Source organism: Myotis daubentonii, chromosome 3, assembly GCF_963259705.1.
Source record: "Myotis daubentonii chromosome 3, mMyoDau2.1, whole genome shotgun sequence".
In the NCBI taxonomy this organism is placed as follows: Eukaryota; Metazoa; Chordata; class Mammalia; order Chiroptera; family Vespertilionidae; genus Myotis; species Myotis daubentonii.
This window is the reverse complement of record NC_081842.1, coordinates 116,613,589-116,640,583: the sequence shown is the minus strand read 5'-3', so window position 1 is coordinate 116,640,583 and position 26,995 is coordinate 116,613,589. Positions and strand designations below refer to the sequence as shown.

General features: G+C 39.8%; 1 protein-coding gene across 9 annotated transcripts in view; it reads right to left on the bottom strand.

The window, feature by feature from the left end:
* GK5 (glycerol kinase 5) overlaps positions 1 to 26,995 on the bottom strand; it is a 201,344-nt gene that overhangs the window by 119,160 nt on the left and 55,189 nt on the right. For 8 of the 9 annotated variants that reach the window (XM_059688290.1, XM_059688285.1, XM_059688289.1 and 5 more), the window contains exons 4-5: positions 14,372 to 14,465; positions 3,125 to 3,256 (exon numbers count right to left, since the gene is read on the bottom strand). In XM_059688290.1, coding sequence (XP_059544273.1) covers positions 3,125 to 3,256; positions 14,372 to 14,465 — 226 coding nt within the window. The remainder of the gene's footprint in view (positions 1 to 3,124; positions 3,257 to 14,371; positions 14,466 to 26,995) is intronic. The other variant, XM_059688286.1, reaches the window with a different exon arrangement.

Here is a 26,995-nt window from a genome sequence, read left to right as displayed (position 1 = left end):
TTTGTGGGCTCAGTGTACTATCTTCCAGATCACCTGAACTAGGAGCTCCAGGAATGTCTCTTGTGTGGCTTATATGAGCCTTCCTGTTGTGATTGAGTCTTGAATGCTGTTAGTCATTCATTAATGGTGTTAAGTCACAGGCTGTCTGACTATTAGGATTGACCCTAGCCACACTGTATGAGCTTCTATGTGTTCAAGGTACAGTTGGCCCCAGTAGGGTCTGGGGTGGGCCTACCTTTGGGTGTGTCATTTGTGTGGCTAGTTGGGTTGTGTTTTGGTGTGGTCTGAAGCCCACCACTGGTTGTGTTGGTCTGGGTCCACTTGGGAGGGGTTCTGGTGCAGGTTGATGTTAAATGCTGCCTGCAACTGGCTTTGGGCTACCTGTCTGGAGCTACCAAACAATTCAGTCAGTGGCTGCTTCTACTGGGCCTGGGTGTGTATGGGAGGGGTCACGCTGTGTACAAAGGTCAGTTTCCCACAGTCTCTTCCACAAAGTGTGAGCTCTATAGAGTGGGGTGATCAAAGTCAGGAGGACAGGGCTAGTGGTCCTCTTGCTTGCAGACAGCACCGTCAGGCACTCAGTGTGGGGGGTGAGGGTAAGTGGCCCCTATTCCAGAACCCATACCATACTCCACCTGAGTCTCTGACCCTAGCTCCCTCAAAAAGAGTACACCGCTGGTTCAGGCTAGTATCCCCAACTGACCCCTCTGCAAGACTCCAGCTCAATAGGGCGGGGTCACTGAGAATCAGACAGGACAAGTGGACAGGAAGGGCACTGGCAGCACAATGGAGGGTATGGATGGTTCCTACTCCAGAGTTACAAAGATCAGTGTTTATCTGAGTCTCTGCCAAGAGCTTCTCAAGCAAAAGAGTGCACTGAAGGTCCTAGCTGGGTGCAGCCAGCAGATGTTTCTGCAGGACTTAAGCTTGGCAGAGTGGAGCCACCAACAGTTGGAAGACTGAGATAGTGCACTCCCAGACTGGTGCTATAAGGATAGGAGTGTTCTACCTTGAAAAGATGGTATCTGAGGGCGGTATGGGATAGGGACTCAGCACAGATCATTCCTCAAAACCATGACATCAGATATCTTTATGACTCCTATATGCCCTGAGTCACCTTTTCTCTACTGGAGTTCTGGGTGAGAAAAAGACCCTGTGTGCTGGCCCTTGAAGAGAATGCCTGGGTTTCTAGAAAACTCCCATCATTCCCAGGCAGGCAGAATCCCCACTGATTTTCATTACCAGATGTTACTCAGGTGCCTTTTCCTGGCCCTAGTGCTCTGGATTAGAACCTCTCGCTACTCAGGGGGACCTTTGCAGCTGAGATATCCCTCCAGATTCTTAATTGCCACAAGTGGGTGTGAGGCCAGCTCTTCCATCATCTCTGCCCTTATTACCAGTCTCAATGTGGTTTCTTCAGTAGATCTTTGGTTATAATACTTCCATAGAACTAGCCTTCAGTTGTTTTTTCAGGTTGACTAATCTATAATTTAGTTGTAATGGAAGCAATTATTATGCAGCAACTGCTGAACATAGAGAGTAAAATTTAGTACAAGGAATCTGAAAATACCTTTTTAAATGCCATGTTATGCAATCTCTCAATTTGTGTTTTGATTGGCAGCACCATATTTGAGTTCTTCAAAATCACACAAGTAAAAATTAGTCTTTTCTGTCTATGGAAAAAAATTTAAAAAATAATTTAGTTGTGAATCTGATTTGGTGCTGGGAGGAGGTGAGTGTATTCACCTACTCTGCAGCCATCTTGGGATCCCATTTATTTTTAACCAATTTGTATTTCTGAATCTAAAGAAGTGTGTGTCCTACAGACAACAACCAATTGGATCTTGTTTTTTATAATCCAGTCTAAAGTCACAATGAGATACCAGATACCAGGAAAGACTGAAATATAAATTATGAAGGTAAATAAAATAAATCTTTTCAATCACTGATGATGGGTGTGCAAATTATCAAAAACTTTAGAAAAGTGTTTGACATTATCCACTAAAAATGAAGATATATATCCTATATAATAAAGAGCTAATAGGCAAATGGTCATCATGCCCCCAGGCCCTTGCACCAGGACGGGGGACCTGAGGCCATGCCCCCAGCCTAGTGCCAGGCCAGGGGACCTGAGGCTGCACGCAACACCCCCCCGCCCCCGCCCTGCAGGGCTTGAAGGGGTTGGGGCCAGCCAGATCTGGGTTTCGTGTGATTTTGAGGCACACACAGGTGGGCGATGACTTGACTTTGGGTCCTGCAGTACGCCCCAGACCCTGACAGGAGGGAGATTTTCATATACATTTTACTAATTTTCTTTCATCTCTGACACTTTAAGGGCAAATAGCAATATTAAAATATTTCCTCTAATTAATGCCTTTTAATGTGCATGAATTTTGTGACCAGGCTACTAGTATATGTGTGTGTGTGTGTGTGTGTGTGTGTGCCCTAAAAATTCCATTCCTGTATGTAGGTACAGCAGAAATACATTTACATATACATCAAGAGGTAGCATTACTCATTATAGCCCCAAACTAGAAATAACTCAAATGTACACAAACACAATAGATGAATAAATTATGATAGAATCATATATTGAACACTAAGTAACAAGAGAAATATAAGGATATTAATTTACATATAACAGACATACATTTCACACACATAATGTATAGCAAAAGGAGTAAAATACAAAAATAAACACTATGATTCCATTTATACAAAGTTTAAAATTTTTCAGGCAAAACTAAAGTATAGTGTTGAGAAAAAGATATATAAATTGTAAAAGTGTAAGGAAAATGTAATACATAGTATTAGTGTTCTAGTTCTTCATTCAAGTAGCATTACAGATATTTGCTCTGCAGTAAGTATATCACCAAACGGTACGTTTATGTTTTGCTCACTTTTCTATATGTGCTATGACTTACAATAAAAAGGCTTAAAAAATAAACTCAGTAAAGATTCCTTGTCTTCCATACCAATATGTTATGGATACTTAATTTTCCTTCAAATAATCAAATTACTATCCTTATTCCTTGAATCTACCCCAAAGTCCCATGCATGCATAAGTGCGTGCATGTACACACACGTGCGCGCACACACACAAACACACAAACTCTTTTCTTACCTCAACCAGGTTCTGTAAAATCCAGGCTAATCTCAAAGAAACATGCTGGGTTGTGAAAGTGAACAAACTGGCTGCTAAAAATCGTTTACTTCTAGTGAAAAAGTGAAGCATTCGGCAGGAACTGTGTATTAGCTATTTTAAAAAAAAATTAGAAAAATACATTTAATAATAGTGCTTGACGTTTCTATTTTAATTCCATATACATGCAAACAAACCCAATAACATATTATTTAACTACTTAAAGAGTATTCTCAGCATGTAAGAAAATCAAGTAGGCTCCAGTACTTATAAAAGTCTTTTTAAAATACCTATTTTCTACCTCTTTACCTATGTTTAATTCTGGAAGTGAGGGGAGAGAGTCAAGGGAGAAGGCTATATTGCTAATTTTTAATAATATATTTTATTATTTTAATAACATATTGCTGTTATTTTGAATAACATATTTTAATCAATCTAGTATGAAACCAGAAGGAATTTTCCCTACACATTAAATACTTAAAATTGGGGTATATTATTTTAATACTGCCTATACTTACCTAATGATCAACAATGAAACATATACAATTTAAAATGTACTTTCTTTATGTATGCATATATTATTTTTCTCTTTATTTTTTATTATTTTTAAATTTATTTTTTCCCATCACCATTTATCTCGTCTATGCCGTCTTCCACCTCCACCCTCTAATAACCACAATGTTGTCCATGTCCATGAGTTTCTTTCTTTTTCTCAATCCTTCCACCCCAACACCTCCCAAATAAGCCCACACCAAGACACATTATAATTAAAATGCCAAAAATTAAAGACAAAGAGAATATTGTAAAAGCCACAACAGAAAGGCAATCAGTTCCCATAAGAGAGTTCCCATAAGATTGTCAGCTGATTTCTCAACATAACATTTAAGGTCAAAAGGGACAGGCATGAAATATTCAATGATGAAAAAACAAGGACCTTCAATCAATGCTACATTACCCAGCAAGGCTATCATTTAAAATCAAAGGAGAAATAAAGAGCTTCCCACACAGAAAAAAAATAAAGGAGTTTGTTACCACTAAATTAGCATTACAGGAAATGTTTCAGGGCTTGCTTTAAGAAGTGGAAGAAGCCATAGCCAGTTTTGCTCAGTGGATAGAGCATTGGCCTGTGGACTGAACGGTCCCAGGTTCGATCCTGGTCAAGGGCATGTCCCTCGGTTGCAGGCTCCTCCCTGTCAGGGCACATGTAGGAGGCAACCAATTAATGTATTTCTCTCACACTGATATTTCTCTGTCTTTCCCTTTCTCTTCCACTCTCTCTAAGAATAAATGGAAAATTATCCTCAGGTGAGAATTAAAAAAAAGAAGAAGAAGAAGAAAAAGAAAAAAAAAGGAACACAGTTTAAAAAATAACATGGCCATAAATACATACCTATAAATAATCACTTTAAATGTAAATGGCTTAAATACTCCAAATCAAAAAGACATAAGGTAGCTGAATGGATAAGAAAACAAGATACATGATTATGCTGTCTTCAAGAGACCCATCTCAGAGCAAAAGATACACAACAATTAAAAGTAAAAGAATGGAAAAAGATATTTCATGCAAACGGAAAGAAAAAAAAAGCTGGGGTAGCAATACTTGTATCTGACAAAATAGACTTTAAAACCAAGGATTTAGTAGGAGCCAAGGAAGTATACAATATGATGACAAATGGATCAATTCAAAGACAGGACATAACCCTTTTAAACATTTATGCACCCAACATAGGAGCACCTAAATATGGAAAGCAAGGCTTGATGGACATAAAGGGAGAGATTGACAGTAATATAGTTTAGTAGGGATTTTAATATCCCATTGACATCAATTGATAGATCTTCCTGACAGAAAATCAATCAATAAAGAGATGGAGGCCTTAAATGACACACTAGATCAGAAGGATTTAATTGATATCTTCAGAGCATTTCACACCAAGGTAGCAGAATATACATTCTTTTCAAGTGGATATGTAACATTTTCTAGGATAGACCACATGTTAGGACACAAAACAAGTCTCCATAAATTATATTTTTTTTTTATTTTTTTTTTCTGTTCATCAGATTATTTATTCACTTGATTCTTAGATTCACTTGTTGATAGATGCATATTTGTTGTTCATAATTTGTATCTTTACCTTTTTCTTCCTCTTCCTCTTCTTAAAGGATACCTTTCAGCATTTCATATAATCCTGGTTTGGTGGTGATGAACTCCTTTAGCTTTTCCTTATCTGTGAAGCTCTTTATCTGACCTTCAATTCTGAATGATAGCTTTGCTGGATAAAGTAATCTTGGTTGTAGGTTCTTGGTATTCATCACTTTGAATATTTCTTGCCACTCCCTTCTGGCCTGCAAAGTTTCTGTTGAGAAATCAGCTGACAGTCGTATGGGTATTCCCTTGTAGGTAACTGAGTTTCTTTTTCTTGCTGCTTTTAAGATTCTCTCTTTATCTTTTGCTCTTGGCATTTTAATTATGATGTGTCTTGGTGTGGTCCTCTTTGGATTCCTTTTGTTTGGGGTTCTCCGAGCTTCTTGGACCTGTAAGTCCATTTCTTTCACCAGGTGGGGGAAGTTTTCTGTCATTATTTCTTCAAATAGGTTTTCAATATCTTGCTCTCTCTCATCTTCTGGCACCCCTATAATTCTGATGTTGGTACGCTTGAAGCTGTCCCAGAGGCTCCTTACACTATCCTCGCATTTTTGGATTCTTTTTTCATTTTGCTTTTCCGGTTGGATGTTTTTTGCTTCCTCGCATTTCAAATCATTGACTTGATTCTTGCGCTCCTCTGGTCTGCTGTCGGGCGTCTGTATAATATTCGTTATTTCAGTCTGTGTGTGCTTAATTTCTAGTTGGTTCCCCAATATAAGATCGAGGGTCTTACTAGTTTTCGTGTAGATCTCATTAAGTTTATCGGCAGCTTCTAAACAGTTCTTGAGAGGCCTTAAAAGTGTGGTTCTGAACTCGATTTCTTCCATTGACAATTTTGTCCTGTTTCTTTGTCTCCGCATTTTGTTATGCTTCCTTGGTGCACCCCCTAGTGGTCTTTGTTCCCATAAATTTTAAAAGACTGAGATTATATCAAGCATCTTCTATGACTATAATGCTATGAAACTTAAAATGAATCACAAGAAAAAAATTGAAAAAACACATAAAGACATAGACAAAAAATAACATGTTACTAAACTATGAATCGGTTAATAATGAGATCAAGGAAGAAATCAAAAGGTACCTTGAAACAAATGCAAATGAGAACACAACAACTCCAAATCTGTGGGGCACAGGAAAAGCAGGCCTAGCTCAAGGAAAAAAAAAAAGCTCAAATAAACACTGTAACTTTACACTTAAAGAAACTTGGAAAAGTATACCAAACAAAGCCCAGAGTGAGTAGAAGGAAGGAAATAATAACAGCAGAAATAAGTGAGATAGAGTCTAACAATACAAAAGATGAATGAGACAAAGAGATGGTTCTTTGAAAAGATAAGATTGACAAACCTTTAACCAGATTTATCAAGAAACAAAAAGAGAGAAATTAAAAAGAAGTAATGATACCAAAGAAACACAAAGGATTGTAAAACAAAAAAAGTATTATGAACAACTCTATGCCAACAAATTGGACAACCTGGGAGAAATGGATTAAGTTCCTAAAAACATACAACATTCCAAAACTAAATCAAGAAGAATCAGAGAATCTGAACAGACAGAATACTAGTGAAATTCAAGCACTAATCAAAAATCCCCTAACAAACAAAAGCTCTGCACCTGATGGCTTTACAGGTGAATTTTACCAAACATTCAAAGAAGAACTAACACCTATCCTTCTCAATTAACCCAAAAAATTCAAGAGGAGGGAAGAGGCCAGCATTATCCTAATTCCAAAACCACAAAAGGTATGACAAAGAAAGAAAATTATAGGCCAATATCCATGATGAACACAGATGTTAAAATCCTCAACAAGATATTAGTAAACTAAATCCAGCAATACATTAAAAAGATCATACACCATGATCAAGTGGGATTTATTCCGGAGATGCAAGGTTGGTACAATATCCACAAAACATTAAACATGATACACCACATAAACAAACTGAAGGATAAAATATGATCATATCAACAGATGCATAAAAAGCAGTTGATAAAACCCAGCACCCATTTATGAGAAAAACTCTCAGCAAAGTGAGAAGAGAGGGAGCATAGCTCAATGTAATTAAAAGCCATGACAAAACCACAGCCAAAATCATACTCAATGGGCAAAACCTGCAAGCATTCCCCTTAAGATTGGGAAGAAGGCAGAAAAGAAAAGAGGGGAGGGGAGGGGAGGGGAGGGAAACGGAGGGGAGGGGAGGGGGAGGGGGAGGGAGGGGCAGGGAGGGGAGGGGAGGGGAGGGGAGGAGAGGAGAGACCAAAACGCCTTATCCTGTTACCAACTGGAACAATTGAACTTCTGAAACTGATATTTTACAATACATTCACTTATGGAGAATTAAGCCACGTTTTGTATGCTTCTGTAATTTCCCACCCCTCATTAAAATATAAATGGAAAGATTTTAGTTTTTTTTATTAAAAATAATATGAATTTACTTTTCTTTCATTTTTAGCATAACACATTAATCAAAATGTGTAGCCTTAGCCCTCTTTAAATTTCAGTCTTGCCCTTTCTTTTCAACGATGTGCCCCATTTTAATTTTTTAACATTTTTTTTGTGAGAACATTTAAATTTCTACTCTCTTAGCAAATTCCAATTGTACAACACAGTGTTATCAATTACAGTCATGCTATACACTGAGTGGCCAGATTATTATGACTGGCCAGATTATTATGACCACCCCATCAGTACAATGAAGTAAATTAGTTATGCAAATAATAACAATAATAATAATAATGATGAAACCTTGAGAGTATTTGCTTAGGAAGTTTTCAATATTCAGTAGTTTTGGAAGTGTCAATGAAGTACTGATGGGGAGTTCATAATAATCTGGCTGGTCATAATAATCTGGCCACTCGGTGTACTTTAGATTTTCAGACCTTATTGATCTTATAACGGAAAGTTTGTACCTTTTTAACTTCATTTCACATGTTCAGTGCTCAAATCTTCTGCATGTCTTTAAATTTTGCATTATTTATTAAAATATAAGACTTTTTAAAGGTATTTAAAGTGGCCACCCATGACCCTTCTTCTGATTTGTTATGTTAACAATACCTCAAATGAAATGGCTCTTCCTTCAGAAGCACATTGTATTTTTCTCTATAAAAAATTAGGTTTAGGGCCCTTCAGGGATCTTCTATTAAAATTTAGATACCTGAGGAGGGGCATTACACAAAATGTATTAAGAGTTTCAACACTGGCACTTCCAGTCAACATAAGGACAATTAACACTATTTTTCATATAATTAACAAATATTTCTTGAATTCCTTCTATGTAACGAGGACTATGCCAAACTTTAAGAAAACTGAGTGAATAATGCAAGCAGAATCCTGCCTTCCTTAAATTTACCTTCTAGTGCAGGGGTGGGGAACCCTTTTTTTTTTGCCAAGGGCCATCTGGATGTTAACAACATCATTCAAGAGCCATACAAAATTATCAATTTAAAAATTAGACTGCTATGTTTGGTCAAACATTTAATTTACTCAACCCTAATGCTTTGGCAAGGGCGAGACCAAATGATTTCGTGGGTCTTATACAGCCCACTGGCTGGATGTTCCCCATCCTGATCTATTGGCAAAGGACAGAAAAAAAGTAATCAACAAATGAGATCATCTAAGAAGACACTGATTGTAAAAGGAATTGCAATTTGATGTATCACCAAAAAAGAAAAAAATCCTGCAAGTTAAATTATGACACAATATTAAGATACAATTAATGGTTCAAAATGTAACCTAATGTCAAAGATGTTAAAATAAGAAAAACACTGAGAGAGTCAAGATAGCGGCCGGAAGAGTGGCAGTGAGGAAGAGAGTGTGAGTGAGGGAGCAAAAGGGAAGTGTGTGGATGTGTGTGGTGTGTGTGTGAGTGAGGGACAGTTATATCCTGTAGGACTTTAGGGAGCTGGCGGGCCAGGCTCTCCTAAATGGGGAGGAGACTCTGCTATCACTGAAATCACTGCCGGGGTGGCTGGCTCTGACACAGAAATCACACCATTTTGAAGGGGAGAGCTGCTGTGAATAGGAGCCCAGCCTCACCTCCACCCAGGCTGGCCTCAGACACCACCCTGGACTCTACAGTCACTCCAGCCAAAGACCTACTACCTCAGCTATCGAACCATGAACACAGGGACTCCAGCTTCTCTGGCCTCAGGCTCCTGTGAGTCTACAGTGCGCTCCCATCCCGCCAGCCTGCCACTTCAAACCTGGGCCCCGCACTGAGCGACCCACCTGTCAAGCCCACCACTTCAACCCCGGACCCCATGCATCCCAGTGTCTGGGCCCATGGGCAAGTCTGGGACTTGTATGACCTGCCCGACAAGCCCGCCGCTTCAACCCCAGGCACTGTGACTGCGTGATCATCTGCCAAGCCCACCACTTCAACCCTGGCCCTTTGCGTACCGGTAACAGGGGCCTGCTGTCAAGTCTCAGACTGTGAAACCCACATGCCAAGCCCGTGGCTTCAACCTTGGGAACCATGTGTCATGGTACCTGGGCCCTCCAGAGAGTCTCGAAAAGCATGACCCTCCTGGAAGCCTGCCGCTGCAGCCACAGGCCTCAGGCAACATGAGTCTAAATCCTTTGTTGAAAGCAAAAATGGGGAGACAAAGAAACAACACCCAAAGAAAAAAAAGGAGGAGTCAATAGAAAAGGTACTAAATAAAATGAGGGCATGCAATATGTCAGAAAAAGAATTGAGAGTAAGGGTCATACAGTTTCTAAACCAGCTGGATGAGAAAAATCAACAACTTATATAAGAATCAAGAGGAAATAAAGAATGACACAGGTATAATAAAAAAACACAATGAAAGATTTCAACAGTAGACTAGAAGAAGCTGAGGATTACATTAGCGAATTAGAAGACAGGACAGAAACAATCTGAACAGCAATTGGAGAAAAAAAATAAAAAGCAGGAGGAGAACCTAAGGGAGCTTTGGGACAACATAAAATGAAGTAACATACATATAATAGGGGTGCCAAAATGACAAGAAGAGGAGCAAGGATTAGAAACCCTATTTGAAGAAATAATGACAGAAAACTTCCCTGATTTGGGGAAAGAAAAAGTCACATAAGCACAGAGTTCCAAACAAGATGAACCCAAAAAGACCCACACCGAGAAACGAAATAATTACACTGGCAAACATTAACAAAAGAGAACCTTAAAGGCTGCAAGAGAGACAGAGAGTTACCTACAAGGGATCTCCCATTAGATTATCAACTAATTTCTCAATAGAAATAAATCAGGCCAAAAGGGAATGGAATGAAGTATACAAAATGATGCAAAGCAAGGGACTAAATCCAAGGATAGTCTATCCAGCAAGGCTATCATTCAAAATTAAAGGGGAAATCAAGAGCTTTGCAGACAAAAAAGGACTAATGGAGTTTATCAATACCAAGCCAGCAATGTAAAAAATGTGAAAAGGACAGCTGTAAATAGAAGAAATAGAAAGGAAAGAAAGAAAACAGACATAAAAATAAAAAAAAGATCCAAAGAATAATAATAACCTTAAAGATAAATGGATTAAATGCTCCCATCAAAAGACATCGAGTGGCTGAATGAATAAGAAAACATGACCCTTATATGCTGTCTACAAGAGACCCACCTCAGAACAAGGGACTCACACAGACTGATAGTGAAGGGATGGAAAAATATCTTTCAGGCAAATGGAAATGAAAAAAAAGCTGGGGTAGCAGTACTTATATTGGAAAAAATACACCTCAAAGTGAATGCAGCAACAAGAGATAAAGAAGGTCACTTCATAATACCAAAGAGATTGATACAAAAACAGGATATAACTCTGGTAAACATAAATGCACCCAATACAGGGAGACCCAAATACATAAAAAAAAACTTCGGGAAGATATCAAGAGAGAGGTCGACAGTAATACAATCATAGTAGGGGATTTTAATAGCCCTTTGACATCACTTGATAAAGCCTCTAGACCAGTGGTTCTCAACCTTCTGGCCCTTTAAATACAGTTCCTCATGTTGTGACCCAACCATAAAATTCTTTTCGTTGCTACTTCATAACTGTAATGTTGCTACTGTTATGAATCGTAATGTAAATATCTGATGTGCAGGATGGTCTTAGGCGACCCCTGTGAAAGGGTCATTCAACCGCCAAAGGGGTTGCGACCCACAGGTTGAGAACCGCTGTTCTACACAAAAAAAATCAACAAAGAAACATCAATCCTAAATGACTCACTTGATCACATGGGCTTAATTGACATCTTCAGAACATTTCACCCCAAAGCTACAGAATATACATTCTTCTCAAGTTCACATGGGACATTTTCAAAGATAGACCACATATGGGGTCATAGGCAAAGTCTCTCCAAATAAATAAGATTGAAATCATATCAGGCATCTTCTCAGACCACAATGGCATAATATTAGAAATCAACTACAATAAAAACAATAAAAAAATTCAAACACTTGGAAGCTGAATAGCATGCTATTAAACAATGATTGGGTTACCAAAGAGATCAAAGAAGAAATTAAAAAAAAAACATCCTGAACAAAAATGACAATGAAAACACAACAATCCAAAATCTATGGGACACAGTGAAAGCAGTCCTGAGAGGGAAGTTCATAGCATTACAGGCCTACCCCAAAAACAAGAAAATTGGTAATAAATAATCTAACTCTAATACTTAAAGAATTAGAAAGATAGCAACTAGAAAAGCCCACAGTGAGTTGAAGAAGTAGATAATAAAGATCAGAGCAGAAATAAATGACAGAGACCAAAAAACCAATACAAAAGATCAATAAAAACAAGAGCTGGTTCTTTGAAAGAATAAACAAGATTGATGAGCCTCTAGCCAGGCTCACCAAGAAGCAAAGAGAGAGGACCCAAATAAACAAAATCAGAAATGAAAGAGGCAAAGTAACAACAGAACCCACAGAAATACATAGCAAAAAAATACTATGAACAACTCTATTTCAACAAATTGATCAATATAGAAGAAATTGACATATTCCTAGAAAAATACGACCTTCCAAAACTCAATCAGAGCCCTGACCGGTTTGGCTCAGTGAATAGAGCGTCGGCCTGCAGACTGAAGGGTCCCAGGTTCGATTCCAGTCAAGGGCACACACCTTGGTTGCGGGCACATCCCCAGTAGGGAGTGTGCAGGAGGCAGCAGATCAATGTTTCTCTCTCATCGATGTTTCTAACTCTCTATCCCTCTCCCTTCCTCTCTGTGAAAAATCAATAAAATATATTTTTTTAAAAAAACTCAATCAGAAAGAATAAAAAATCTGAATAGGCCTATAATTATGGAGGAAATTGAAAAGCCCTGGACCAGATGGCTTCACAGGGGAGTTTTACCAATCATTCAAAGAAGAACTAAAACCTATCCTCCTCAGACTATCCCAAAAATTTCAAGAGAAAGGAACATTTCCAAGTTCTTTCTATGAAGCCAAAATTACCCTAATCCAAAAACCAGATAAAGACACTACAAAGTAAGAGAATTACAAGGCAATATCCCTGATGAACATAGATGCTAAAATCCTCAACAAAATCCTAGCAAACTGGATCCAGCATTACATCAGAAAGATCATACACCATGAGCAAGTGGGATTTATTCCAAGGATGCAAGGGTGGTACAATATCTGCAAATCAATAAACACGATACATCACATAACCAAACTGAGAAATAAAAATCACAGTCATATCAATTGATGCAGAAAAAGCATTTGACAAAATCCAAAAACCTTTCTTGATAAAAACCCTCAGCAATGTGGGAATAGAGGGATCATAACTCAACATAATAAAAGCCATATATCACAAACCTACAACCAATCATAGTCAATGGGCAAAAACTAAAACCATTTCCCCTAAGAACAGGAATAAGACAGGGATGCCCACTCTCACCACTCCTATTCAGCATAGTATTGGAAGGAACTAGTCATGACTCAGAACATTGGATAGATTGACCTATTAAAAACTAAAATGATACATTAAGGCAGCGGTCACCAACCTTTCAGACCTCATGGACCACCAGTGGTCCGAGGACCACCGGTTGGCAACCTCTGCTCCAAAGGTTTCCTTAAACCAGCAATCGCCAACCTTTCGGACCTCACAGACCACCAGTGGTCCGCAGACCACCAGTTGGTGACTGCTGCATTAAGGTATAAAATTACACACAAATAGTATAATTTAAAATTGTACCATTTAGAATCATGACTTCTTATAACCACTTTCAACACCTTAATTACTGTCTTTCCTGTAAACAGCACCTATCTGTATTCAGCCTCACTAATTATTACAGCAAGGTGCATTTTTATATGTTAAATTTAAAAAAAGGAAAAATCAGTGTGTGTGAGATTATCACAATGTCTCACTCATGCATTGCTGTCATATTCAATAGTATATTCATATTTGTTTTTATATAAAATTAATGTCCCCAAATACTTAAAAAGTAAAACTGGTGCTCCTGACACTACCCCCTGCACTGGCTGGTGTGGGCACCCTAGCTGAGAAGACATCTAACTTTGCGGCATTAGAAGTATTAAAATAATCAATATGCAACATTCATTATAACACCAAATATTGTGAGTTTCACCACAGTTGACGAACTGGAAAATTTTCTTTCCCCTAACTCAGTTCCCCACCCAGGAGTGAGATGGTGTGGTTGCTACTATGTCTGTCATCATCACTTGCTTACTATGTGCCAGGTGTTATATTAAGAGCATATGGCAGTCAGCTAGTTGACTATCTTACTATATTTTCTCCACTTTTATAACAAAAGATGATGAAATTTGGACATTGTTGTATCTTTTCTGAGCATAGTCTATATTTTTTCCATTTCTCCAGGAATGGAAACGTGAATTCTCACTAGCATATGAATCCCTAGTCCACCTCAAATCTTCCTCAAGACTTCTTGAAGTGTAGTTGTTAAACACTTCAGTCTACCACATACACTTCTGGATAACTATTATTAAATTTACTGGTTTGGTAGTGTGCATGTGTGTATTCTTGTATAATGTCCAAAGACAGCATAGGTATGAGATTATACAATTAAGTCTACAGTTAAAGGGCATTTACAGGGAAAACCAGTAATATCCAATTGCAGAGAAGAAAAATATTACCTTCATTATAAGAGAACTATTCCAAGATTTTACAAGTTCAATAGCTCTCAGATCTTGCCAACTAATGAAGTTGTGAAAATGATTTCCTGTTTTCCTAAGAAAAATGAAAACAACATTTTGAAAGTCAATATAAATCAGAGACTATCTATACTAATAGAGAAATATGCAAATTATCTGTTACACCATAACATCACAACCAGATCAGCAGGCTGTGTCCCTGCCCTCTGCTCAGGCAGCTGCAAGGCCCAGGGCAGGACAGGATATGCTAGGAGGGGGTAAGAAAGGAGAGGGAGAGGAAGGCAGGCCTTCAATGAGACAGGCGAGAGGAGGAACAGAAATACAGAAAAGGAACAAGAAAAAGATGCAGAAATGGAAAAGGGAAGGAAATGAGGGGGTGCACACGGGAGGGGGTGGTGACCGCAGGGGGTGGGGAGAGCAGGTGCGCCCGGCAAGGGGTGGGGCAGGAGCCCCACAAGACACAGGAGGAGGACGGTGGCCTCCAACGCAGGACATTGGCAGGGCACCCACGGGTCCAGGCATCCACGGGTCCAGGATGGAGTGGTGGATGGTCCGAGGCCTTCTGGGCGGAGGTGCTCCTGCTTCTCGGCAGCAGCAGCACCCAGGTCATGTGGGCCTCGGCCACCTCGCTGGGCTGGGCGTCCCGAGCAGGGAATGGGAGCAGGACGGCAGTGGGGAGGGCGGGGGTGGCAAACACTTGGCCGGGGCTGAGCCCTGGGCTGAGGGTTAATACCCCCATGAACAGAAGCTTTAAGAAGAGAAGGAGGGAGGGAAGAACTTTATAAAGGAACCAGTAGAGAGCAGAGTTAAAGAAGGAAAGAGGATGTATGAGTGCACTGTAGGAGCTATAATGAAAATCAAGTATAGTTGTGTACTGGGGACAGATTTTAAAAGTAGGAGACAGAAAAGAAAAAAGATAAATGATAGTGAATAATTAGGCAGATAGATAGATGATAGATAGATAGATAGATAGATAGATAGATAGATAGATAGATAGATAGATAGATGATAGATAGATATTAAAACAGATGAAGTAAGTAGAGAAGAATGAATGGGAAAGATAGGATGAGAGAGAAAGAGGGAGGGAAGAAAAGTTTTAAAGGGGAGCCAGTAGACCTTAAAAGGAGAATGGGAAGAAGGAAGAAATGGGGGAGGGAGCAAAGTGGGTCCAAGGGAGGAAGTGAAGAAAAAAATTAAGGTGGGAAGGAAGGAAAAGGGGAGGACTGGGAGGGGTAAAGATAAAGGAAAGAAGGAATGTGGGGAGGGAGCAAGAGTAGGAGAAAGATGGGAAGAAGGATGATGGAACAGAAGTAGGAAATAAGGAGGAAAGAAAAGTTTATAAATGATGAGTCAGTAGGAAAATGTGTTACATAAAGGAGAGAGAAAAATTGTGTGAGAGGGAGAAGCCAATAAGGAAGTCGAATACAATTGTGTGTGAAGGGGATAAGATTTAAAAAAAAAAAAAAGTTAATAGGGGCGACCAGGCCGCAAGGCAGGGAAGTTAGGGGGATTAGACAGGCAGGCAGAGTGGTTAAGGCAGGCAGGCAGGTGAGTGGTTAGGAGCCAGGGATCGGGCCTAAACTGGCAGTTGGACATCCCCCCAAGGGGGCAGATGCTCCAACTGGTAGCTCAATGCAGCAGCTGCCCCCTGGTGGTCAGTACGCTTCCATAGGGGGAGCACCGTTCAGCCAGAAGAGGGCTCATGGCTGGCAAGCACAGCGACGGTGGTGGGAGCCTCTCCCGCCTCAGCAGCCTCTGCAGCAGCGCTAAGGAGCAGTAAGGAGCAGCAAGCAGGTGGGCAGTAAGGAGCAAGGGGTCCCAGACTGCAAGAGGGATGTCCGACTGCTGGATTAGGCCCGATCCCCAGGGGGATCAGGGAGGGGGGGATCGGGCCTAATCCAGCAGTCAGACATCTCCCTAGGGGTCCTGAACTGTGAGAGGGCGCAGGACGGGCTGACGGACGCCCCCCGCCAGTGCACAAATTTTGTGCACTGGATCTCTATATATAAAAGCCTAAGCAACAATCCAACCAGTAGCTATGATGTGCAATGACTACCAGGGGGCAGACACTCCAACTGGTAGCTACGACACACACTGACCACCAGGGAGCAGATGCGCAATGCAGAAGCTGCCAAGCTGCAGTGACTTGATAGCTGCAGTTCTCGGGTGATGCACCTGGAATCAGAGAAGAGGGAGCCCGATTCCGAGATGCATCACCCGAGAACCACCCTCTCGCAATCCGGGACCCCTCAGGGGATGTCGGAGAGCTGGTTTCAGCCCAATCCCCGCAGGCCAGGCCGGGGGACCCCACCAGTGCATGAATCTGTGCACCAGGCCTCTAGTATTATATAAAAGATCTGCCACAAGAGAAAACAAAATTAGAGGCCAAACTACTTTCAAAGTAGGATTTAATTAGGTGGGCTTTCCAAATGGCTTCTTCTCTTTGAAATTGAAAACACTTTATAACAATCATTATATGATTCAGAATATGAAATTTTAATCAGATTCTATCCAAAAGATATTCTTTTTGAAGCATTACAATGTGTACATTTCTAAAAAAATAAATAAATAAAACTACTGTAATGAAAAGACCTTTAACGACTTGCTTATACACTTTTTTTAACTTATTTTTTTAAATAATTCTTGATTGTTGAAAGTATTATGTATGTCCCCTTCCTTCCCCACCCCCATTGATCCCCTCCAGTCCACTCCCATCCCCAGCCCCAGGCCTTCACCACCCTATTGTCTGTGTCCATGGGTTATGCACATACTCATACAAGGTCTTTGGTTGATTACCTCCCCTTCTCCTACACCCCTCCCCACTTATTCACTTTTAAAAGCAAAATAAAGAGGCCAGTGCTTTCCCCCTTCAGTGTACTTGCCTTGATGTACACAGATTAACACCTCTGCGCCTATGGAAGAGCCGAAATAGTGCTTGAGCCCATTTCTACACCTCTCAACTTTAGGATTGACTTAGCCACTGGCAACCTACTAGGCTTACCAAAATTTGACTAATAAAAAGATATTCAACAAACTCTGGGGCAATACTATCATAAACGTACACAACAAAGAAATAGAGTAGAAGTAAATAATTTTTCCTTTGAGACCCCTGCAAATCAACCACTGACATCTACTCATCTTCAACATCCAACTCAGGCTTGCTTTCTACCCTCTCTCCTGTGTAAATTTATTCATGTTCAATTCTCAAGACTGTCATTTCCTACTCGTATTTAGCAGTGCACACCCATGGTCACATCCTCAATTGTATTAACTGGAAGCATTCGACCACTGAAATCCTAACATTCCAAAACATCAGGCAACACATCTCACTGTTATAGTCATGGTCTGCTTAACAATGGAGATTCATTCTGAGAAAGGCTTCATTAGGTGATTTCATCATTGGCAAACATCAAGTGCACTTACGCAAACCTAGATATTACAGCCTACTACACACCTAGGCTGTATAGTATTGCCTACTGCACTTCAGCTGCAAGCCTGTACTACAAGAAGCAAGCCTATCCTACCTTCCTATCTAATAAAGAGGTAATATGCAAATTGACCATAACTCCAACACACAAGATGGCCACCCCCATGTGGACACAAGATGGCCAGAAGGGGAGGGCAGTTGGGAGGGACCAGGCCTGAAAAGGAGGGCAGTTGGGGGAGACCAGGCCTGCAGGGGAGGGAAGTTGGGGGGGACCAGGCCTGAAAGGGAGGGCAACTGAGGGTGAACAGGCTGGCAGGGGAGGGCAACTGGGAGTGACCAGGCCAGCAGGGGAGGGCAGTTAGGGTCAACCAGGCTGGCAAGGGAGGACAGTTAAGGGTGACCAGGCCAGCAGGGAGGGCAGTTGGGAGTGACCAGGCCAGCAGGGGAGGGCAGTTAGGGGTGACCAGGCTGGCAGGGGAGGGCAGTTAGGGACAATCGGGCCAGCAGGGGAGCAGGTAAGCATCAATCATGCTGGCAGGGGATTCGTTAGGGGGTGATCAGGCTGGCAGTCAGAAGCAGTTAGGGGCAATCAAGCAGGCAGGCAGGCGAGCAGTCGGAAGTCAGCAGTCCTGAATTGTGAGAGGGATGTCCCAGATTGGAGAGGGTGCAGGCTGGGCTGAGGGACACACACACACACACACCCCATGCACGAATTTCGTGCACTGAGCCTCTAGTATACTATAAGCATAATATGCTTACATTGTACAAAACAACACAAGATTAAATCAAGCACAAGAGAAAATGATGCAACTAAGAGATGTGGTAAATAGGAGATGTATGGGTTGCTGCAGGCTAACACAGCACACTATGTTACAACCAACATTTTTTACAAGTAGAAAAAGTGCACTCTAAAAATGATAAAAGTAAGTACACAACACAGAAAAATAGTCATTTATTATCATCAATATTATGTACCATACATAATTGTATGTGTTATATTTTTACCAAACTGTGATGCAAAAGTTTTGTTTCCACCAGTATCACCGCAAACAAATGAGGAAAGTATTCTGTTAAGATGTTATGAAAGCTGCCACGTCATTAAACAATGAAAAATTTTCATCTCCATTATAATTTCAGGGAACCACCATTGTATACCAGTCTGTTGCTGACTGAACATCATTATGTGGCACATCATTATGTTTCAGTTCTCTCAATCTTACTCCCTAAATATCTTCCCTTCAAATACCCTGCAATCTTTAATCCCTCAAACATTCCCTTTTCTTCCTACAAACTCCATCTAGGCTTTCTTACTTTCATGAGTCCTGTGCACTATCATTTTTATTAAGAACTTGCCTTTTTTTTGTAATTGTGGTAAAATATACATAACATGAAATTCATCCTTTAAAATTTTTTTCAGTGCACAATTCAATGGCATTAAGTACATTTCACAAAGCTATATAGACATCACCACTTTTTCTAAACACTCTGATTGCTTCCACCCTCTTGCTCCTGTTAGTAATACCACCATAAACGTGCTTTACAAGGATCTGTTTTCAATTCCTTTGGGTGTTTACTTAAAATTGCTGATTATATGGTAATTCTATGTTTAGTTTTTGAGGAACTGCCAAACTGTTTTCCACAGTAGCTGCACTATTTTACATCCCCACAACCAATATACAAGAGTTCCAATTTTTCCACATCCTCACCACCAGTTGTTATTTTCGATATTTTCCTAGTGGGTATAAAGTGATATCTCATTGTGGTTTTGATTTGTATTTCCCCAAACACTAACAATGTTGAGCATTTTTGATATGTTTTATAGACCATTTGTATATTATTCAAGTCCTTCGTGCATTTATTAATTGGATTGTTTGAGGGTTTTTGGAGTTCTTTATATATCCTGAACATTAATTATTTATGAAATACATGGTTTTGCAAATATTTTCTGCCATTTTCTGAGTTTTCTTTTCACTCTCTTGTTTCCTTTTTTTGTTCTCACCTTTATTAATGGAAATCACATCATTCACCTACCTCATAAACATGTTACTTCCTTCTCATTCAGTGATCCAGTCATCACTATCATCAATAAAAATCAGAGAAGTGAATCTATTGTTTCAGTTCTCAATCTTAGGTGAAATTAAAAACCAAACATACACCTTCCATATTATATGCTGCAATGGTTTTTAGAAATCTAACTGCAGATTTGAGATGTCAAATACATTTTTAAAATTCAATTTGCACTTTATGTCAAAATAATTCCAGCTCTATTTATTCTTATTCATGATTAAATCTAGAATAAATTTTCTATTTTGAAAATTTCTAATAGTTAAGAAAATTAAAGAAAAATTAGCCATCAATAGATGAAAATATCTTAATAGTATTCTTTGATGCACAAGTTTTTAATTTTGATGAAGTCCAACTTATTTTTTTCTTTTGTAAGCTATGCTTTTGATGTCATTTAAGAAATCACTGGAGAGCTTCCAAAATGGCGACCAGCAGGAAGGTAGGGAGGGAGAGAGTGTGAGAGCGCAAGGAAGTGTTAGAGGAGTGTGTGGACCTGTGTGGTGTGTGTGTATGAGCTAGGGACAGTTAGATTCTGCAGGTCTTCTAAGGGGCTGCTAAACCGGGCAGTCTTAGGCGGCGGAGTCCCGCTCCCTGCGCCAACACTCCTGGGCGGCCAGCACAGGCACAGCGACCACGCCATCTTGGGAAACAGAGCTACTTGAGTCTAGGATCCTGGCCTCAGTACCACCCAGTCTGATCTCAGATGCATACCAGGATCCTGCAGCCACTGGGGACAGAGACCTGTGACCACAGCTACAGACCTGCGGACACCAAAAGTTCAGAAATCCCCAGAGCCCATCCCCCCTTCCCACAGGCTTGCGGGCAGCGCGTAGGGCCGGGTTCAGGAGTCCTGGGCTGGGAGCAATCACATGAACCCCAGGAACTGATCCTACACGCACTGCCAGCTTCTTCTTTTTTTTTCAACCTTTTTTTTTTAAATTTTATTTTATTGCTTACAGTCTTACAAAGGGTATTACATATGTGTCGCTTTTTTACCCCCGCCCTTGACAATCCCCTGGACTCCCCTACCCCCCAGTGTCTTATGTCCATTGGTTATGCTTATATGCATGCATTCAAGTCCTTTGGTTGATCTCTTACACCCCTCCATCCTGCCTCCCACCCCTCCCCGGCCTTCCCACTACAGTTTGACAATCTCTTTGAGGCTGCTCTGCCTCTGTATCTATTATTGTTCAAAAGTTTATAATGGCCTCTCTTATCCATGAATGAGTGAGATCATGTGGTATTTTTCATTCATTGACTGGCTTATTTCACTTAGCATAATGCTCTCCAGTTCCATCCATGCCGATGCAAATGGTAAGAGTTCCTTCTTTTTTACAGCAGCATAGTATTCCATCGTGTAGATGTACCACAGTTTTCTAATCCATTCATCTACAGATGGGCACTTAGGCTGTTTCCAGATCTTAGCTATGGTAAATTGTGCTGCTATGAACATAGGGGTGCATATATCCTTTCTGATTGTTCTTTCTGGTTTCTTGGGATATATTCCTAGAAGTGGGATCACAGGGTCAAATGGGAGTTCCATTTGTAGTTTTTTGAGGAAACCCCATACTGTCTTCCATAGTGGCTGCACCAGTCTGCATTCCCACCAGCAGTGCACGAGTGTTCCTTCTTCTCCACATCCTCTCCAGCACTTGTCGTTTGTTGATTTACTGATGATAGCCAATCTGACAGGTGTGAGATGGTACCTCATTGTTGTTTTGATTTGCATTTCTCCGACGATTAGTGACTTTGAGCATGTTTTCATATGTCTCTTGGCTTTCTGAATGTCCTCTTTTGAAAGGTGTCTATTTAGGTCCTTTGCCCATTTTTTGATTGGATTGTTTATCTTCCTTTTGTTAAGTTGTATGAGTTCCCTATAAATTTTGGAGATTAGGCCCTTATCTGATATGACATTGGCAAATATGTTTTCCCACGCAGTGGGTTTTCTCGTTGTTTTGTTGATGATTTCTTTTGCTGTGCAGAAGCTTTTTATTTTGATGTAGTCCCATTTGTTCATTTTCTCTTTAGTTTCAAGTGCCGTAGGAGCTGTATCAGTGAAGAAATTGCTTCGGCATATGTCTGAGATTTTGTTACCTTTGGCTTCTTCTAGAATTTTTATGGTTTCCTGTCGTACATTTAAGTCCTTTATCCATTTTGAGTTTATTTTTGTGTATGGTGTAAGTTGGTGATCCAGTTTCATTTTCTTGCATATATCTGTCCAATTTTCCCAACACCATTTATTGAAGAGACTATCTTGGCACCATTGTATGTTCTTGCCTCCTTTGTCAAATATTAATTGAGCATATTGGTTCAGGCCGATTTCTGGGCTCTCTATTCTATTCCATTGATCTATATGCCTGTTCTTGTGCCAGTACCAGGCAGTTTTGAGAACAGTGGCTTTGTAATACATCTTGATATCTGGTATTGAGATCCCACCTACTTTGTTCTTTTTCAGGATCGCTGCAGCTATTCGGGGTCATTTTTATAACAGATGAATTTTTGGAGAGTTCGTTCTAGATCTATGAAGTATGCCGTTGGTATTTTAATGGGAAGTGCATTGAATTTATAGATTGCTTTGGGTAGTATGGACATTTTAATGATATTGAGTCTACCAATCCATGAACACGGTATGTTCTTCCATCTGTTTATGTCTTCCCCTATCTCTTTTTTTCAACGTCCTTTGGTTTTCTGAGTAGAGGTCTTTTACCTCTTTAGTTAAGTTTATTCCTAGGTAGCTTAATTTTTTTGGTGCGATGGTCAATGGAATTGTTTTTATAATCTCTCTTTCTAAAAGTTCACTATTGGTGTATAGAAATGCCTCAGATATCTTGGGGTTAATTTTGTATCCTGCTACATTGCCAAATTCATGTATTAAGTCTAGTAGCTTTTTGATGGAGTCTCTAGGGTTTTGTATGTATAATATCATGTAATCTGCAAATAAGGACAGTTTTACTTCCTCTTTTCCAATTTGGATGCCTTTTATTTCTTCTTCTTGCCTAATTCCAATGGCTAATACTTCCAGTACTATGTTGAACAGGAGTGGTGAGAGGGGGCATCCCTGCCTTGTTCCTGTTCTTAGGGCAAATGGTGTTAGTTTTTGTCCATTGAGTATGATGTTGGCTGTGGGCCTGTCATATATGGCTTTTATTATGTTGAGGTATGATCCTTCTACTCCCGCCTTGCTGAGAGTTTTTATCAAAAATGGGTGTTAGATTTTGTCAAATGCTTTTTCTGCATCAATTGATATGACCATGTGGTTTTTTTCTTTCAATTTGTTTATGTGATGAATCACGTTTATTGATTTGCGGATATTGTACCATCTTTGCATCCCTGGGATAAATCCTACTTGGTCGTGGTGTATGATCTTTCTGATGTACTGCTGGATCCGATTCGCTAAGATTTTGTTGAGGATTTTGGCATCTATGTTCATGAGGGATATTGGCCTGTAATTCTCTTTCATTGTGTTGTCTTTACCTGGTTTTGGTATTAGGGTGATGCTGGCTTCATAGAATGAGCTGGGAAGTGTTCCTTCCTCTTGGATTTTTTGTAGTAGTCTGAGGAGGATAGGTTTTAGTTCTTCCTTGAATGTTTGGTAAAACTCCCCTGTGAAGCCATCTGGTTCTGGGCTTTTGTTTGCTGGAAGCTTTTTGATGACTGCCTCAATTTCTTCCATAATTATTGGCCTATTGAGATTTTTGGATTCTTCCTGATTGAGTTTTGGAATGTTGTATTTTTTTTTGGAATTTGTCCATTTCCTCCAGGTTGTCTAGTTAGTTGGAGTAGAGCTGTCCATAGTATTTTTTAACAATCATTTGTATTTCTGTGGGGTCTGCTGTTATTTCGCCTCTATCATTTCTGATTTTGTTTATTTGGGTCCTCTCTCTTTGCTTCTTGGTGAGTCTGGATAGAGATTTGACAATTTTGTTTATCCTTTCAAAGAACCAGCTCTTGCTTTCATTGATTTTCTGTATTGTTTTTTTGGTCTCTATGTCATTTATTTCTGCTCTAATCTTTATTATCTCCTTCCTTCTGCTCACTCTGGGCTTTTCTTGTTGCTGTCTTTCTAATTCTTTGAGTTGTAGAGTTAGATGATTTACTACCATTTTTTCTTGTTCTTTGAGATAGGCCTGTAGAGCTATAAACTTCCCTCTCAGGACTGCTTTCATTGTGTCCCATAGGTTTTGGATTGTTGTGTTTTCATTGTCATTAGTTTCCAGGATGTTTTTGATTTCTTCTTTGATCTCATTGTTAACCCAATCAATATTTAATAACATGCTATTCAGCTTCCAAGTGTTTGAGTATTTGGGGTTGTTTTTATTGTAGTTTATTTCTAATATTATGCCATCATGGTCTGAGAAGATGCATTTTATGATTTCAATCTTCTTGAATTGGGGGAGACTGTTTGTGACCCAATATGTGGTCCATTTTTGAAGATGTCCCATGAGCACCTGAGGTGAACGTATATTTTGTGGCTTTGGGGTGAAGTGTTCTGAAGATGTCAATTAAGTCCATCTGATCTAGTGAGTCATTTAGGATTGCTGTTTCTTTGCTGAGTTTTTGTCTAGCGGATTTATCCAGTGATGTCAGTGGTATATTAAAGTCCCCTACTATGATTGTATTGTTCTCGATCTCTCCTTTGGTATCTTCCAGGAGTTTTTTTTATGAATTTGGGTGCTCCTGCATTGGGTGCATATATGTTTATCAGGGTCATATCCTCTTGTTGTATTGATCCCTTTAGTATTATGAAGTGGCCTTCCTTATCTCTTGTTATGGCCTTCACTTTGAGGTCTATTTTGTCCGATATAAGTATTGCTACCCCAGCTTTTTTTTTTCATTTCCATTTGCCTGAAAGATATTTTTCCATACCTTCACTTTCAGTCTGTGTGAGTCCCTTCTAATGAGGTGGGTCTCTTGTAGACAGCATATATATGGGTCATGTTTTTTCATCCATTCAGCCACTCGATGTCTTTTGATTGGACTATTTAGTCCATTTATGTTTAAAGTTATTATTGAAAGGTACTTGCTTGTAGCCATTTCTATTTTTGTTTGTTTATTTTTTGGCTGTTTTCTTTCTGGGCTTTTTAGTTCTTCTTTTTACACCAGTCCCTTTAGCATTTCTTGCATTGCCGGCTTGGTGGTGATAAACTCCCTTAGCCTTTTTGTGTCTGTGAAGCTTCTCAGTTCCCCTTCAATTTTGAATGATAGCCTTGCTGGATAGAGTATTCTTGGATTCAGTCCTTTGCTTTGCATCACTTTGTAAATTTCCTTGCATTCTTTTCTGGCCTGATGTGTTTCTGTTGAAAAATCATTTGATAATCTAATGGGAGATCCCTTGTATGTAACTTTCCGTCTCTCTCTTGCAGCCTGTAAGATTATCTCTTTGTCCTGAACATTTGCCATGTTAATTATGACATGTCTTGGTGTGGGTCTTTTCGGGTTCACCTTGTTTGGGACTCTCTGGGCTTGTGTGACTTTTTTCTTCCCCACCTCAGGGAAGTTTTCTGATATTATTTCTTTGAGTAGGTTTTCTAATCCGTGTTAATCTTTCTGTTGTTCTGGCACCCCTATTATTCATATGTTGTTTCGTTTCATGTTGTCCCATAGCTCCCTTAGGCTCTCTTCCTGTCTTTTAATTTTTTTCTCCAATTGCAGTACAGTTTGGGTGTGTTTTGCTTCCTTGTCTTCTAATTCACTAATTCGGTCCTCCGCTTCTCCCAGTCTACTATTGATACTTTCAATGGTGTTTTTTATTGCAGCTATATCACTCTTCATTTCTTCTTGGGTCTTACTTAAGTTGTTGATTTTTTCATCTGTTTCTTCTAGATTCTTCCATATGTTATTGATTTTTTCATCTGTTTCTTCTTGCTTCTTGCATAGGTAGTTGACTTTTTCATCTGTTTCTTCTAGCTTTTTGCATAAGTTGTTGACTTTTTCCTCCGTCTGGTTTATGCACTCTAGGACCCTTATTCTGAATTCTTTTTCTGTCATGTTGCATGCCTCTGTATTATTGAGCTGCTTTTCGGGCGAGTCCTCTTTTTCTTTCCTTTGGGGGTTTCTTTGTCTACCCATGTTTGATCTCACTGACATATCTAGACGTTGAGTCATTCAGTGGCTGCTCCCTGGGTGGCAGTGACTCCTTGGGCTGTGGTTGCTCTTCGGGTGGTTGCGGTAGCAGCTGCTCCTCAGTTGGCAGCAGCTCCTCTGGTGGGTGCTGTTCACAGCTGTGGTGGCTCTTCTGGCTGGTGGGGGGAGGTTTCACGTACAGCTGTTGTTCCTCAGACAGAGGGTGTGGTGCTCAGGAGGCTGCTGTTGCTTGGATCTGCTGCATTGATTTAAAGGCACAAAATACAACACAACAAGGCACCATGTACCAGGCACTAAACACAAATATATTCACGATATTAATAACCCCAAATAAGGGTGACCACCCAAATTAAGAGAATTAGGGGATAATGAAGAAAGAAGAGAAAAAGATAAAAGAGAAAAAAGAAAAGAAAAGTGGGGACCAAAAAAAAGGAGTGCAAAAGTGAAATGGGGAAAATAAAATAGAGAAATGAAAAGAAAAAAGAAGAGCGAAAAGAGAGAATGAAGTGGAAGAGGGGAAGAGACTATTAATATGAGGAGAAAACTCCTATAGAACCACCACTAATCCCAATAAATTCCAGCAACAGCTCCCTGGAGATGAAGCAAACTAGAAACAACCAATAATATCAAGAGAGGCAAGGGAAAACAGAAGCACAAAAATAACCGGGGGGGATGGGTTGAGGGAGGGGAAAAACCAGCAGAAAAAAATAAAAAGAAAAAGCAAAACAGCCTCACAACAAGTCCTAAAACACACACACACACACACACACACACACACACACACAAAAACAAGCAACAACAACAAAAAAACAATATACTCAACAATCAAGCAAACAGCAACAAAACAATAGAAAGGTGAAAGAAGAAAAAAAGAAAAAAAATTTTTGGATAGTGAAGAAAGATAAGGGGTATGTGTATAAAGATTTAGGGCAGTGGATTGGAAATAGGATATATAAGTAGGGTGAAATTTTGACAGGAGGTAAACAGAAGGAATAGGGAAAATCTAGAGCAGGAATAGGATAAGAGAAACA